Source organism: Anolis sagrei, chromosome 4 (assembly GCF_037176765.1).
Source record: "Anolis sagrei isolate rAnoSag1 chromosome 4, rAnoSag1.mat, whole genome shotgun sequence".
Classification (NCBI taxonomy): domain Eukaryota; kingdom Metazoa; phylum Chordata; class Lepidosauria; order Squamata; family Dactyloidae; genus Anolis; species Anolis sagrei.
The window spans coordinates 6,277,734-6,292,752 of NC_090024.1; the positions used below are offsets into that span (position 1 = coordinate 6,277,734).

A 15,019-nucleotide genomic window follows, 5' to 3' on the forward strand; every position below is an offset into this window, starting at 1 on the left:
TGCTGTTGGCCTATGCAGCCCGAAGACAGTTGCATCTGTCAAGTAGGAAACTTAGGTACCGTTTTACGCGGGGAGGCCTACTTAACTAATTTACGACGCCATAAAACCTTCCAGCGGTGTGCAAAAGAATGAGGAAGTACTCCATCAAAGGACTCGGTATCACAAGTAGACGGTGAAGCAGCAGCTCCCCCTGTGGCAGGAATTGTGAATACTCTCAGGAAGCCGAAAAGCTGGAATGTTAAATTGCCTCTGTGTCTATTTACTTAGGCAATCCCTCGTTGTCCGAGTAGGATAATCCTCCAGGGTGGGGGACATCAGTTTTCACGTGGAAGGCAGTCTCGGTCAGGGTTGGCTTGACCCGCCTTCCTCTTGGATCGTTTCTCTCTTTCGCCCTCCATTCGTGCCTCTTCAAATTCTGCAGCACTGCTGGTTACAGCTGATCTCCAGCTGGAGTACTCAAAGGCCAGGGCTTCTTGTCTATATATGTTGTATGTCCATCCAGTCCAACCCCATTCTGCTAAGAAGCAGGAATATTGCATTCAAATCACCCCTGACAGATGGCCATCCAGCCTCTGTTTAAAAGCTTACAAAGAAGGAGCCTCCACCACACTCCGGGGCAGAGAGTTCCACTGCTGAACGGCTCTCACAGTCAGGAAGTTCTTAGGATCATAGAATCAAAGAGTTGGAAGAGACCTCATGGGCCATCCAGTCCAGCCCCATTCTGCCAAGAAGCAGGAATGTTGCGTTCAAATCACCCCTGACAGATGGCCATCCAGCCTCTATTTAAAAGCCTCCAAAGAAGGGGCCTCCACCACACTCCGGGGCAGAGAGTTCCACTGCTGAACGGCTCTCAGAGTCAGGAAGTTCTTCCTAATGCTCAGATGGAATCTCCTCTCTTGTAGTTTGAAGCCATTGTTCCATTGCGTCCTAGTCTCCAGGGAAGCGGAAAACAAGCTTGCTCCCTCCTCCCTGTGGCTTCCTCTCACATATTTATACATGGCCCTCATCATATCTCCTCTCAGCCTTCTGTTCTTCAGGCTAAACATGCCCAGCTCCTTAAGCCGCTCCTCATAGGGCTTGTTCTCCAGACCCTTGATCATTTTAGTCGCTCTCCTGTGGACACATTCCAGCTTGTCAATATCTTCCTTGAATTTTATTTCTCATATTTCAATATTTATAATATTATATTATCTATTTTACATTTTTATATATTTTATTTTATTTTTTGTATTATTTTCTGTCATATATTTTTTTCTCCCCCTCAGGAAACCAAGATGGCGGCGGACGAAGCAGCTCGGCTGGGCGGGAAAAGCCGAGAACTACATTTCCCATCATGAGGAGACAGCAAAGCCTAGAGAAAACAGTTATGCTGGGGAAAGTGGAAGGCAAAAGGAAGAGGGGCCGACCAAGGGCAAGATGGATGGATGGCATCCTTGAAGTGACTGGACTGACCTTGAAGGAGCTGGGGGTGGTGACGGCCGACAGGGAGCTCTGGCGTGGGCTGGTCCACGAGGTCACGAAGAGTCGGAGACGACTGAACGAATGAACAACAACAACACATTTCCCATGAGGCAATGCGAGGACGCTAGCGTCAGCGTGTGACGCGAAAAGGACGCCCGAAGTGGGTTGTTGCCCGGGCGGAGCCGTGCTGCCTTAGGCCACGCCCCCCGGCGCCTGTGATTGGCTGTTGGCGGTTGTCGGTGGTGACGGCGGGACGCGGCGCTGCGGCGCTGAGGCTGGGTCCGTCATTCAGCGGCCGGGAGGCGGCGGAGGCGGCGCGGGAGGGAGGGTGGGGGCCATGGGGTGAAGGCCCCGCAGGACCCCCACCAACATGGCCGAGAGGTAGGCAGGCCCATCTACTTTGGAGGGGGGGGGGGCGGGGAGGAGGAGGAGACCCAGCCCAACCTAACCTCAATGTATGAGTACCAAAATGTATATCCAGGTAGAGAGCTCTATACTTTATATCTCTATAGCCCACACCAGTGTGTTTTCAGAAAAAATGTGTCTCCAGGTATATTTCTATATCTTATCTATCTAATATATATATATATATATATATATATATATATATATAAATGTCTATTTCTATATCTGTCATATATATATAATTTCTAATTCTATATCTGTCATATATATATAATTTCTATTTCTATATCTGTCATATATATATAATTTCTATTTATCTGTCATATATATATGCATATAATTTCTATTTCTATATCTGTCATATATATATATATATATATAATGTCTATTTCTATATCTGTCATATATATATATATATAATTCCTATTTCTCTCTCATATATATATATATATAATGTCTATTTCTATATCTGTCTCATATATATATATATATATATAATTTCTCTCACTATATATAATTTCTATTTCTATATCTGTCATATATATATATATATACAGATACAGAAATAGAATGTTTATGTATATATATATGTATGACAGATGGAAATAGAAATTATATATATATATATATAGAGAGAGAAATTATATATATATATATATGACAGATATAGAGTAGACATTATATATATATAATTTCTATTTCTCTATCTTTCCTATATATATATATATATATATATATATTTCTATCTGTCACACACACACACATATATAATTTCTATTTCTCTATCTGTCATACATACATACATACATACATTTAATTTCTATTTCTCTATCTGTCATACATACATACATACATATATCTAATTTCTATTTCTCTATCTTTCACATATATATATATATAATTTCTATTTCTCTATCTGTCATACATACATACATACATATATCTAATTTCTATTTGTCTACCTGTCATATATATATATATATATATAATATAAAATTTCTATTTCTCTATCTTTCATATATATATATATATATATATATATATATATATATATTCTAGTTCTCTATCTGTCATATATATGTGTATATATGTATATATATATATATATAATTTCTATTTCTCTACCTGTCATATATATATATATATAATTTCTATTTCTCTACCTGTCATACATACATATATATATATATATATATATATATAAAATTTCTATATCTGTCATATATATATATATATATATATATATATATAATTTCTATTTCTCTATCTGTCTTATATATATATATAATTTCTATTTCTATATCTGTCATATAATAGAAAAACAATAAGCTCACCCCAGTGTATTTTTCCAAAAAAATGCGTCCAGGTCTGTTTCTATATCTATTTCTCAATCTCACTATCTATATAATATTATATATATATAGCGCACCCCAGAGTATTAAAAAACAGCATGTAGGTTCTATCTATCTGTCTGTCTGTCTATCTATCTATCTATCTATCTATCTAATATTATAGAAAAATGCATCCAGGTATATTTCTACATACAATGTTCTATATATATGAATGTGTGTGTGTGTGTGTATATATATTATATATATAATATTATACATAGAAAATTATATATCTGAGTGTGTGTATAAAATAAGCTCACCCCAATTTGTTTCCAAAAAATGTATCCAGGTATATTTCTATAAAGAATATTCTATATATGTGTGTGTGTGTGTGAGTGTGTGTATATATATATATATACACACACATTTATTATTATACATAGAAAATATCTCTCTGTGTGTGTATGCATAAAATAAACTCACCCCAGTCTGTTTCCAAAAAGAATGTATCCAGGTATATATTTTTATTTCCATATATAGAGAGAGAGAAAGAGAGAGAGAGAAAGTAAACCTACCCCAGTGTATTTCCAAAAAAAAAAAAAAATGCATCCAGGTATATTTTTTGTATCTCTCTCTCTCTCTCTCTAATTCCACCCCAATGTATTTCCAAAAGATTGCATCCAGGTATATTTCTATATATATTCCTCCCTCCCTCCCTCTCTCTATATAATAATCCCGTCTCAATGTGTTTCCAGAAAAAAATCCTCCCCATTACATTTCCAGGAAGAGAAAACCATACCAATTTATGTCCGGTATTATTTCTGTGTTGTTGTTGTTGTTGTTACTATTATTATTGAGAGAGAGAGGAAAAAAACACCCCTGATATACATCAAACAAACACCCATATGCTGCTCAATATATGTTCTTTCTCAAGGGAAGTTGCAGTGCTGGAAATCTCCAATAAAACAAGCATTTTTCCTTCCCACCCTCTGATGCCCGTTTCTGCTTTTCCTCCATCCTCGCAGACCCTTCCTGTTCCCTCTTTCCTTTGCAGGCCTTTTGCACCCTCCTTGTTGTCCCCATAACATCAAGCACAGAGGTTTTTCCCCAATTCAGGGGCAGTTTCCCCCTCTCCTTTGGCCTCACTTTGGGCCCTCTTTTCTCCTCCTATTCCTCTGTTTGGAGACTCATAGAGACCTTTGGGGCAACCCCTAGGTTTCCACTCCCCTGCTTCTTCAGACATTCTTGCCTCTTCCTGTCCTGATTTATTTGGGAAGAAGGTACACCTCTCCAAACCCTGCTGGGTCTCTTTTTGGGACCATCTCCTTTTTTGCAATTGGTCCCACCTTCTTTGGAACTGGTTTTCTGATAGAAAACCCCAACAGCTATCCCAGAATTGAGCCAGAACTATACTGGAGTGTTTACCTTTCCCTGAAAATATATTGGGGTGCATTTTTATGTGATGTCTCCCTATCCCTCCAGTTAAGGACATTTAATCAACTACCTTTCTAGAGCAGTGGATCTCCTCTGGATCCCTCCCACATGATACCCTTGAGGCCTCTTCCTCCCCAGTTTGGTCTCTTGATGAAGAAGGACCTTTCATGAATCAACCTCCCATCTTCCTTTGCAAGCAGTGGGGTGGCCCATAACCCTCTCCTTCCCCTTCTCAAGCATGAGCCTCACCCCACACTATCTTTCTTGAGCATCGGATCTCCTCTGGATCCCTCCCACATGATACCCTTGAGGCCTCTTCCTCCCCAGTTTGGTCTCTTGATGAAGAAGGACCTTTCATGAATCAACCTCCCATCTTCCTTTGCAAGCAGTGGGGTGGCCCATAACCCTCTCCTTCCCCTTCTCAAGCATGAGCCTCACCCCACACTATCTTTCTTGAGCATCGGATCTCCTCTGGATCCCTCCCACATGATACCCTTGAGGCCTCTTCCTCCCCAGTTTGGTCTCTTGATGAAGAAGGACCTTTCATGAATCAACCTCCCATCTTCCTTTGCAGGCAGTGGGGTGGCCCATAACCATCTCTTTCCCCTTCTCAAGCATGAGCCTCACCCCACACTATCTTTCTTGAGCATCGGATCTCCTCTGGATCCCTCCCACATGAAACCCTTGAGGCCTCTTCCTCCCCAGTTTGGTCTCTTGATGAAGAAGGACCTTTCATGAATCAACCTCCCATCTTCCTTTGCAGGCAGTGGGGTGGCCCATAACCATCTCTTTCCCCTTCTCAAGCATGAGCCTCACCCCACACTACCTTTCTAGAGCAGCGGATCTCCTCTGGATCCCTCCCACATGATACCCTTGAGGCCTCTTCCTCCCCAGTTTGGTCTCTTGATGAAGAAGGACCTTTCATGAATCAACCTCCCATCTTCCTTTGCAAGCAGTGGGGTGGCCCATAACCCTCTCCTTCCCCTTCTCAAGCATGAGCCTCACCCCACACTACCTTTCTAGAGCAGCGGATCTCCTCTGGATGCCTCCCACATGATACCCTTGAGGCCTCTTCCTCCTCAGTTTGGTCTCTTGATGAAAAAGGACCTTCCATGAATCAAACTCCATCTTCCTTTGCAGGCAGTGGGGTGGCCCACAACCCTCTCCTTCCCCTTCTCAAGCATGAGCCTCACCCCACACTACCTTTCTAGAGCAACGGATCTCCTCTGGATCCCTCCCACATGATACCCTTGAGGCCTCTTCCTCCCCAGTTTGGTCTCTTGATGAAGAAGGACCTTCCATGAATCAACCTCCCATCTTCCTTTGCAGGCAGTGGGGTGGCCCATAACCCTCTCTTTCCCCTTCCCAAGCGTGAGCCTCACCCTACACTACCTTTCTAGAGCAACGTATCTCCTCTGGATCCCTCACACATGATACCCTTGAGGCCTCTTCCTCCCCAGTTTGGTCTCTTGGTGAAGAAGGACCTTTCATGAATCAACCTCCCATCTTCCTTTGCAGGCAGTGGGGTGGCCCATAACCCTCTCTTTCCCCTTCCCAAGCGTGAGCCTCACCCTACACTACCTTTCTAGAGCAACGTATCTCCTCTGGATCCCCCCACATGATACCCTTGAGGCCTCTTCCTCCCCAGTTTGGTCTCTTGGTGAAGAAGGACCTTTCATGAATCAACCTCCCATCTTCCTTTGCAGGCAGTGGGGTGGCCCATGACCCTCTCCTTCCCCTTCCCAAGCATGAGCCTCACCCTACACTACCTTTCTAGAGCAGCGGATCTCCTCTGGATCCCTCCCACATGATACCCTTGAGGCCTCTTCCTCCCCAGCTTGGTCTCTTGATGAAGAAGGACCTTCCATGAATCAAACTCCATCTTCCTTTGCAGGCAGTGGGGTGGCCCACAACCCTCTCCTTCCCCTTCTCAAGCATGAGCCTCACCCCACACTACCTTTCTAGAGCAACGTATCTCCTCTGGATCCCTCCCACATGATACCCTTGAGGCCTCTTCCTCCCCAGTTTGGTCTCTTGGTGAAGAAGGACCTTTCATGAATCAACCTCCCATCTTCCTTTGTAGGCAGTGGGGTGGCCCACAACCCTCTCCTTCCCCTTCTCAAGCATGGCCTCATCCCACACTACCTTTCTAGAGCAGCGGATCTCCTCTGGATCCCTCCCACATGATACCCTTGAGGCCTTTTCCTCCCCAGTTTGGTCTCTTGATGAAGAAGGACCTTCCATGAATCAACCTCCCATCTTCCTTTGCAGGCAGTGGGGTGGCCCATAACCCTCTCCTTCCCCTTCTCAAGCATGAGCCTCACCCCACACTACCTTTCTAGAGCAGCGGATCTCCTCTGGATCCCACCCTCATGATACCCTTGAGGCCTCTTCCTCCCCAGCTTGGTCTCTTGGTGAAGAAGGACCTTCCATGAATCCAACTCCATCTTCCTTTGGAGTAGCATGACTCTCCTCTTGCCTTGCTCTGATGCAGAAATCATATTATTAAACCTCACCTCTCACCATGTTTCCAGAGCTGTGAGTCTCTGGAAGGATGCCTTTGAGCTGCTCTGGAGATGACTGAGACGGGCAATGCCCTTCTTTGCCCACTTTCGGGCAAGCCGGTCTCTCCCTCCTTCCCAGGGCCCCATAGCCATTGCTTGGAGGTCTCCCATCCCCTTTTCTTCAGAGGATCTCTGCACATCCCTCCCCTTTCGCACCCCTCCTCTTCCCCCTCGGCCTGGCACCTGCTCTTGCCCATCGGCCTCCAGGCAGGTGGCTTTTTCCTCCCTCCCTCCCTCCTTCCCCACTGCCGGGCATTGAGACCCTTGCATTGCATGGGAATTGTGGGTTTTCTCCCCATAAGATGCCTCTACACACTTTTCCCTCCTGAGATTAACCCCCCTCCCAATCCAGATTGGTGCTATATGGATGCCAAATGTGTTTTTTACACAGGGTGGGGTGAGGGATCTCTTTGCCTTCCTGGTCTTGATGCTGTGGATGGGGAGTGAGCATGTTTTTTAAGATTGCATTGCAGGGTGGGCGGGCGAAAAGGAATGGTGCAAGGTATGGCTTCCGGGGTGGTGGTCTCTTTCGTCTGTCTTTTTTTTTTTTTGGAGGTGGTGGGGGGAGGAGGAGGAGGAGGAAAGAAGGCTGGGCTCTCTCAAGTTGGACGTGAGCCGAGTGAATCGGGCGAAGGGGCGTGTTTGGTGGGCCATCGGCACGTCGCCGTCCGTCCGTCCGTCCACGGAGGCTGGAGCATGGTGGAAGCATGGAGGACCACAGGTTTGGGAGGAGGAAACAAGAAGGGGGGAGGCTGGGGGTTCCTTGCAGGGAGATGCAGGGGAATGACATGTCTTGGAGGCTGATGAGCATGAATGGGAGTGAGGGGTGCTGCTGAAAACCCAGCCACTGGTTTGGGTTGGGAAGGTGATGTGGTTTTTTCCCCATCAGCAAGTGGCAGAGGGGGAAATGCAGGATTGAGACTTGACGTTGGAGAGAAAACAAGCATTTGTGTGTGTGATGTGGAGTTGTCAGCTGCAGTGCTGTGGGGGCCCACAGTGGTGCAGTGGGAGGGGTTGGGGGGAGCCTTGAGGGCGAAGGCTGGTATTTGGGTGGGGATGGATGCAGAGGTTGGCCCAGGAATGGTGCTTTCCTCTTGAGCATCCGAGGGGTGAGGATCGGTATGCGGTTCCTCGGGGTGGATGCCGGCTTTGCTCCAGGATTGCCTTTCATTTCCTTTCCGACCCGCTTCCCTTTGCTGCATGCGTGCTCCCCTCTCTTCCCTCCTTTCTCTTTGCCCTTTTATTCTGTGTACAGCTAAGCCGCGGCAAGGCGGGGAATTTATTAATTGTTCTGTGCGTGTGATATACCGCTTCACTTAACCCTCGAATGGTGACCTTGGCTGGTGAATCTCTGCACCTGGCAGACTAATTGGAGTTGTTGGATGAAATGCTGGAGGCAGCAGGTGGCTGGCGTGTGTGCGTGTGCATTCATATGTATGGGGGTATTTTTGATGTGTATTTGTGCATGATGGGGGTTTTGCAGGATGGACTTTGTGGTCTCTTCCAACTCTGTAATTCTGCCATTCTTTCTATCTTTGCATCCCAAACCACATATTATTTATTTATTTATTTACATTATTTATATCCTGCCCATATCAGCCCGGAGGCGACTCAGGGCGGTCAAGATGTCTGTTTGGGCATCAGGACGGTCAAGATGTTTGTTTTGGCATACAAGATGTCTGTTTGGGCATCAGGACCTGCTGGTTGGGTGCTGCCCTACCACCATTGGCTTAGATCTGTGTTTCTCAACCTAGGGGTCGGGACCCCTGGAGGGGTCGTGAGGGGGTATCAGAGGGGTCACCAAAGACCATCAGAAAACAGTATTTTCTGTTGGTCATGCGGATTCTGTGTGGGAAGTTCGGTCCAATTTTAACCTTGGTGGGGTTCAGAATGTTCTTTGATTGACATGATTGATTTTCATGTCAAGTTTGGTCCAGATCCATGATTGCTTTGAGTCCACAATGCCAAGTTTGGTTCAATTCTATCAATGGTGGAGTTCAGAATGCTCTTTGATTGTAGGTGAACGATAAATCCCAGCAACTACAACTCCCAAATGCCAAGTCTATTTTCCCTACACTTCACATTTGGACATGTTGATTTTCATGCCAAGTTTGGTTCAGATCCATCCACAGTGCTCTCGGCATGTAGGTGAAGTACAACTCCAAAACTCAAGGTCTATGTTCCCCAAGCCTCTCCAGTATTTTCTGTTGGTCATGGGGATTCTGTGTGAGAAGTTTGGCCCAATTCTAACCTTGGAGGGGTTCAGAATGTTCTTTGATTGTAGGTGAACGATAAATCCCAGCAACTACAACTCCCAAAGGCCAAGTCTATTTTCCCTACACTTCACCGGAATTCACATTTGGACATGTTGATTTTCATGCCAAGTTAGGTCCAGATCCATCATTGTTTTGAGTCCACAGTGCTCTCGGCATGTAGGTGAACTACAAGTCCAAAACTCAAGGTCTATGTTCCCCAAGCCTCTCCAGTATTTTCTGTTGGCCATGGGAATTCTGTGTGCCAAGTTTGATCCAATTCTATCATTGGTGGAGTTCAGAATGCTCTTTGATTGTAGGTGAACTAGAAATCCCAGCAACTACAACTGCCAAATGACAAAATCATTTTTTTTAGTGAAGGACATACATTGGGTTGTTAGGTGTCTTGTGTCCACATTTGGTGTCAATTAGTCGAATGGTTCTTGAGTTCTGTTAATCCCACAAACCAACATTACATTTTTATTTATATAGATATATTATAATATATACTAGCTGTGGTGCAGTTAATTAGAAGCCAGCTGCATTAAATCACTACTGACCAAGAGATCATGAGTTCGAAGCCAGCCCAGGTCAGAGTAAGCTCCCGACCATTAATAGTCTAGCTTGCTGTTGACCTATGCAGACCGAAAGACAGTTGCATCTGTCAAGTAGGAAATTTAGGTACCGCTTTATGTGGGGAGGCTAACTTAACTAATTTACGACGCCATAAAAACTTCCAGCGGTGTACAGAAGAATGAGGAAGTACTCCATCAAAGGACTCGGTGTCACAAGTAGACAGTGAAACTATAAATTATTATTATTATTATTATTAAACTTTATTTATACCCTGCTACCATCTCCTCAAGGGACTCGGTGCGGCTTACATGAGGCCGAGCCCACAACAGATCAATAATAAAACAATAGCAAACAACAATACAAAACAGTTAAAATATATCTCATAAATCCCAGCAACTACAACTCCCAAAATGACAAATCAATCCCACCCTCCACCCCCAAACCCACCAGTATTCAGATTTGTGTGTATTGGGTATTTGTGACAATTTTTTTTCCAGTGAATGAAAATACACCCTGTATATCAGATATTTACATTACGATTCATAACAGTAGCAACATTACAGTTGTGAAGTAGTAATGAAAATAATGTTATGGTTGGGGGTCACCACAACATAAGGAACTATATTAAGGGGTCGCAGCATTAGGAAGGTTGATAACTCCTATAACGCTTAGATCTTGCAAGCAGCCAATGCCCAGCCAATTGGCTTTGAATACTTTTCCATGTATTCACCCATCAAGGCCTGCGAACTCTCCTGGAGAGCCTTTGCATCTGTGCTGTCAAGCGCTAATTGTTCGGAAGTGTTGTGGGAGGGAGGGGAGGAAACCAACACCCTTACATTTTGAATAATTGAGCTGAAATTTAGCAGAAGCTTAAGCTAATTTCATTATCTGTGGAGCGGGTGGGACCCACCATGCATTTTTCGCTTGCTTACTGCAAGCACGGGGGACAAACTTGATCCTTGCATCAGAGGGAATGAGAATACTTTTTTTTGGTGAGTGCATGCAATAAAATATATTGCTCTAATCTGGCTGTACAAGGTTGGACAAATATAGGAATGGGTTGTTGTAGATTTTTTCGGGCTATATGGCCATGGTCTAGAGGCATTGTTCTGGAACGGTTGTTCCAGGGGCTCCAATTTTGTGTTTTGCACTGAGTGTTTGTTCATAGTCCTAAGTTGCAGGGACTTTGCAGATTGGTGGCTCCTTTGGCTGCATTCATAGGGCAAACCACCTGTCAATAATAGTTAGGATCCCTGGTCCCGCCCGTCTCTGGTTTTTTGGAGGGAAGGGGCCATTTTTCAGTTAGTCTCAGCAAAGGAAGTCAATGCAGAGGATGTATACAGTCGTCCTCCTGTGCAAAGGCTTTGTCCCTTAAGACTTTCCGGGGGAGAACAGTCTTGAGAGCCTCTAAAGATTCCCAAAGGTTCCAGGAAAACAGCCTTACAGCCCCGAGGAATTCCGAAGGGAATAACAGCTCTAACCATCAAAGCAGTGAAGTGATTACAAGCCTTTTGATAGGTTCGCTCGGCGTTGAGACGTAGTTCAGCCCGGTAGTGAATCCACATCAATAAGGTTTAGGTTCACAGCAGCCTGGGAGGAGCTAGAAAGGGGAATTTTCCTTTAAACAAGGTTTTTGAAGATAGTGCCTGTTCCCTGTGAACAAGATTGCAAGAGCCAAGAGATTGTTAAGAAAGTTTTACAATTCCTATTTGTTCATCAATAAAAGACTGTTATATTTAAGCTCAAGCCTCATAAAGACTGTTTAATAAGGGACATTTCTCTAAAGGCTTCTTTTCGGGGGCCCTGACTTCCCGCTGGATCCAAGCCATACATCCTCTCTTAAAGGCACTTCATTTCAGGTCCAGCGGCGACAGGCATTTTCTCCTGACGTTTCGCCTGCATCTGTGGCAAGCAACCTCAGAGGTAGTGAGGTCAGTTTGAGCTAGGAAAAAGGGTTTATAAATCTGTGGAATGACCAGGGTGGGGCAAAGGACTCTTGTCTGCTATAGCTAGGTGTGAATGTTTCAACTGATCACCTTGATTAGCGTTTGATTGCCTGGCAGTGCCTGGAGCAAACTTTTGTTGAGAGATTATTAGATGTCCTTGTTTGTTTCCTCTCTGTTGTTGTTTCTGTTGAAAGGTTGATTCATCATCTGTTCCATCTGATGAACCAACCTGGACACAGCATTTTATTTGAGAACACAGAAATGCTGGACCACTCTCACAACCATCATGTCAGACTACACAGAGAAGCCGTTGAAATACACAAGCAGGTGGACAATTTCAACAGAAAGGAGGAAACCATGAAAATGAAGAAAATCTGGCTACCAGTATTAAAAAAACTCTAAAATTAGAACAGCACAACAAGAGAGAGGAAACAAACAAGGACATCTAATCACCCCTCAACAAAAGATTGCTCCAGGCACTGCCAGGCAATCGAATGCTAATCAAGGTGATCAGTTGAAACATTCACACCTAGCTCCAGCAGACAAGAGTCCTTGGTCCCACCCTGGTCATTCCACAGATATATAAACCCTTTTTCCTAGAACGTGTGAAAAAGATCTTGGAGTCCTCGTGGACAACAAGTTAAACATGAGCCAAGAATGTCATGTGGCGGCTAAAAAAGTCTATGGGATTTTGGCCTGCATAAATATTTATTTATTTATTTAGAGCTTTTATAACCCGGGCTTCTCGACCTCCGAAGAGGCACTCAGGCCGGCTAACAGCAGAAAATTCATACACACACAGAATAAACATAATAACATCATAATACATTAATACAAAAATTCATTAAAATACAGATCATACAATTACAAAAGCCAGGTCGTCAGAGTAAAATCACAAATTCATCACCATCCGCCAGTGTGGTCAGCCGTTATTGACTCAATCATCATTCTGCGAATGCTATATTCCAAAGCCAAGATTTTACCAGCTTTCTGAAAGTCAGGAGGGAAGGAGCAGATCTAATCTCCAATGGGAGAGAGTTCCAGAGCCGAGGGGCCACCACCGAGAAGACCCTGTCCCTCGTCCCTACCAGATGGAGTCTAGTGCCTAGATCCGGGGAAGTCATGTTCCCTTTCTATTCTGCTTTGGTCAGACCATGCCTGGAATCCCACTATGTCTAATTCTGGGCACCACAATTGAAGGGAGATGTTGGCTCTAAGCTAGAATGTGTCCAGAGGAGGCTGACTCAAAAGATCAAGGGTCTGGAGAACAAGCCCTATGAGGAGTGGCTTAAAGAGCTGGGCATGTTTAGCTTGCAGAGAGAAGGTGGAGAGTAGACTTCATGAGGGTCATGGATCAAGAGGTGAGGGGAAGTCATAGAGAGTTGGGAGCAAGCTTGTTTTCTGCTTCCCTGGAGACTAGAACGCAATGGAACAGTGGCTTCAAACTACAGGAAAGGAGATTCCACCTGAACATGAGGAAGAACTTCCTAACAGTGAGAGCCGTTCACCAGTGGAACTCTCTGCCCCGGAGTGTGATAGAAGCTCCTACTTTGGTGGCTTTGAAACAGAGGCTGGATGGCTATCTGTTCCAGTTCTGGGCCTTGCAATTGAAGCGAGATGTTGACTCTAAGCTTGAATGTGTCCAGAGGAGGGGCTGGAGAACAAGCCCTATGAGGAGGGGCTTAAAGAGCTGGGCATGTTTAGCTTGCAGAAAAGGCTGAGAGGAGACATGATGGCCATGTATAAATATGTGAGGGGAAGTCATGAGGAGGAAGCAAGCTTGTTTTCTCCTGCCCTGGAGACTAGGATGCAATGGAACAATGGCTTCAGACTACAAGAGAGGAGATTCCACCTGAACATGAGGAAGAACTTCCTAACAGTGAGAGCCGTTCAGTAGTGGAACTCTCTGCCCTGAAATGTGGTGAGGAAGAACTTCCTAACAGTGAGAGCCGTTCAGTAGTGGAACTCTCTGCCCTAAAGTGCGGTGGAGGCTCCTTCTTTGAAACAGAGGCTGGATGGCCATCTGTCGGGAGTGCTCTGAATGCAATTTTCCTGCTTCTTGGCAAAATGGGGTTGGACTGGATGGCCCACCTGGTCTCTTCCAATTCTATGATTCTATATTGGGTTAGAGATGCATTCAGAGAGTTTTCTGGGATGTTAAATATGTGAATACATGTCGCGGGATAGAAGACAGCAAGGGCAAGAGAAATGTGATTTCTCGGCATTATTGAAACCTTCCGAGCTGTATATTGTTGGTTAGGCTTTAGCATCCATCTGTTGTGGCCTTTTCGTATTATCTCCACAGATTGTCAGCTTTCCTGTTGCCTGGAGCCCAGTTGTTATGGAAGAGCCCCTGCCTTTCTGTCTGTCGGTTTATCTCTTTCAATAGAGAGAGAAGAAAGAAAACAGAAATACATACAATTCTACAAATACTCTGTTAAATCCTGCACTGAGAAAGTAGTAAAGTCCTTCCAGTACTGATGGCTGGATGGGGAATATTTGTCTTTTCCAGTCTTGAAGTATGAGTATTCTTGCTGCTGTAAGGTCACATAGAATCCATAAGTCTGTCTACAGATCTGAAATATTTTTCTAATACCAAGTCAATATTCCACTATCCATCTAGCCAGAGAGGTGCTATTGCCGGGCATGGCCGTCTCACGTAACACAAGAAAGTTGCATTACTGGTGTTCCAGGTGGAAGCAGTGAAGGTATTTGGGCAGGAGACCAGATTCTTAAGGCCCTTCTACAACCATGTAACTCAAGGTAGAAAATCCCACAATATCTGCTTTGAACTGGGTTATCTGACTCCACACTGCCATATATCCAGGATAGACTACTGCAACACACTCTATACGGGGCTGCCTTTGAAGACGGTTCAGAAGCTTCAATAAGTCCAACAAAAGGCAGCCAGGTTAATAACTGGGGTGGTATACAGGGAGCACACAACTCCCACATTACGCCAGCTCCACTGGCTGCCTGTTTGCTAACGGGCACAAGTCAAAGTGCTGGCTTTGGCCTATAAGGTCCTAAATGGCCCCGGCACAGTTTAC

The 15,019-nt window shown here is 44.8% G+C and overlaps 1 protein-coding gene across 2 annotated transcripts in view; it reads left to right on the forward strand.

The window, feature by feature from the left end:
• Window positions 1-1,746: 1,746 nt before the first annotated feature.
• ARHGAP39 (Rho GTPase activating protein 39) overlaps window positions 1,747-15,019 on the forward strand; it is a 330,726-nt gene continuing 317,453 nt past the window's right edge. Inside the window, exon 1 of one of the 2 annotated variants that reach the window (XM_060775969.2) lies at window positions 1,747-1,842. In XM_060775969.2, coding sequence (XP_060631952.2) covers window positions 1,832-1,842 — 11 coding nt within the window. In that variant the 5' untranslated portion in view covers window positions 1,747-1,831. Of the gene's footprint in view, window positions 1,843-7,810; window positions 7,917-15,019 lie in introns of those variants that run through there. The other variant, XM_060775968.2, reaches the window with a different exon arrangement.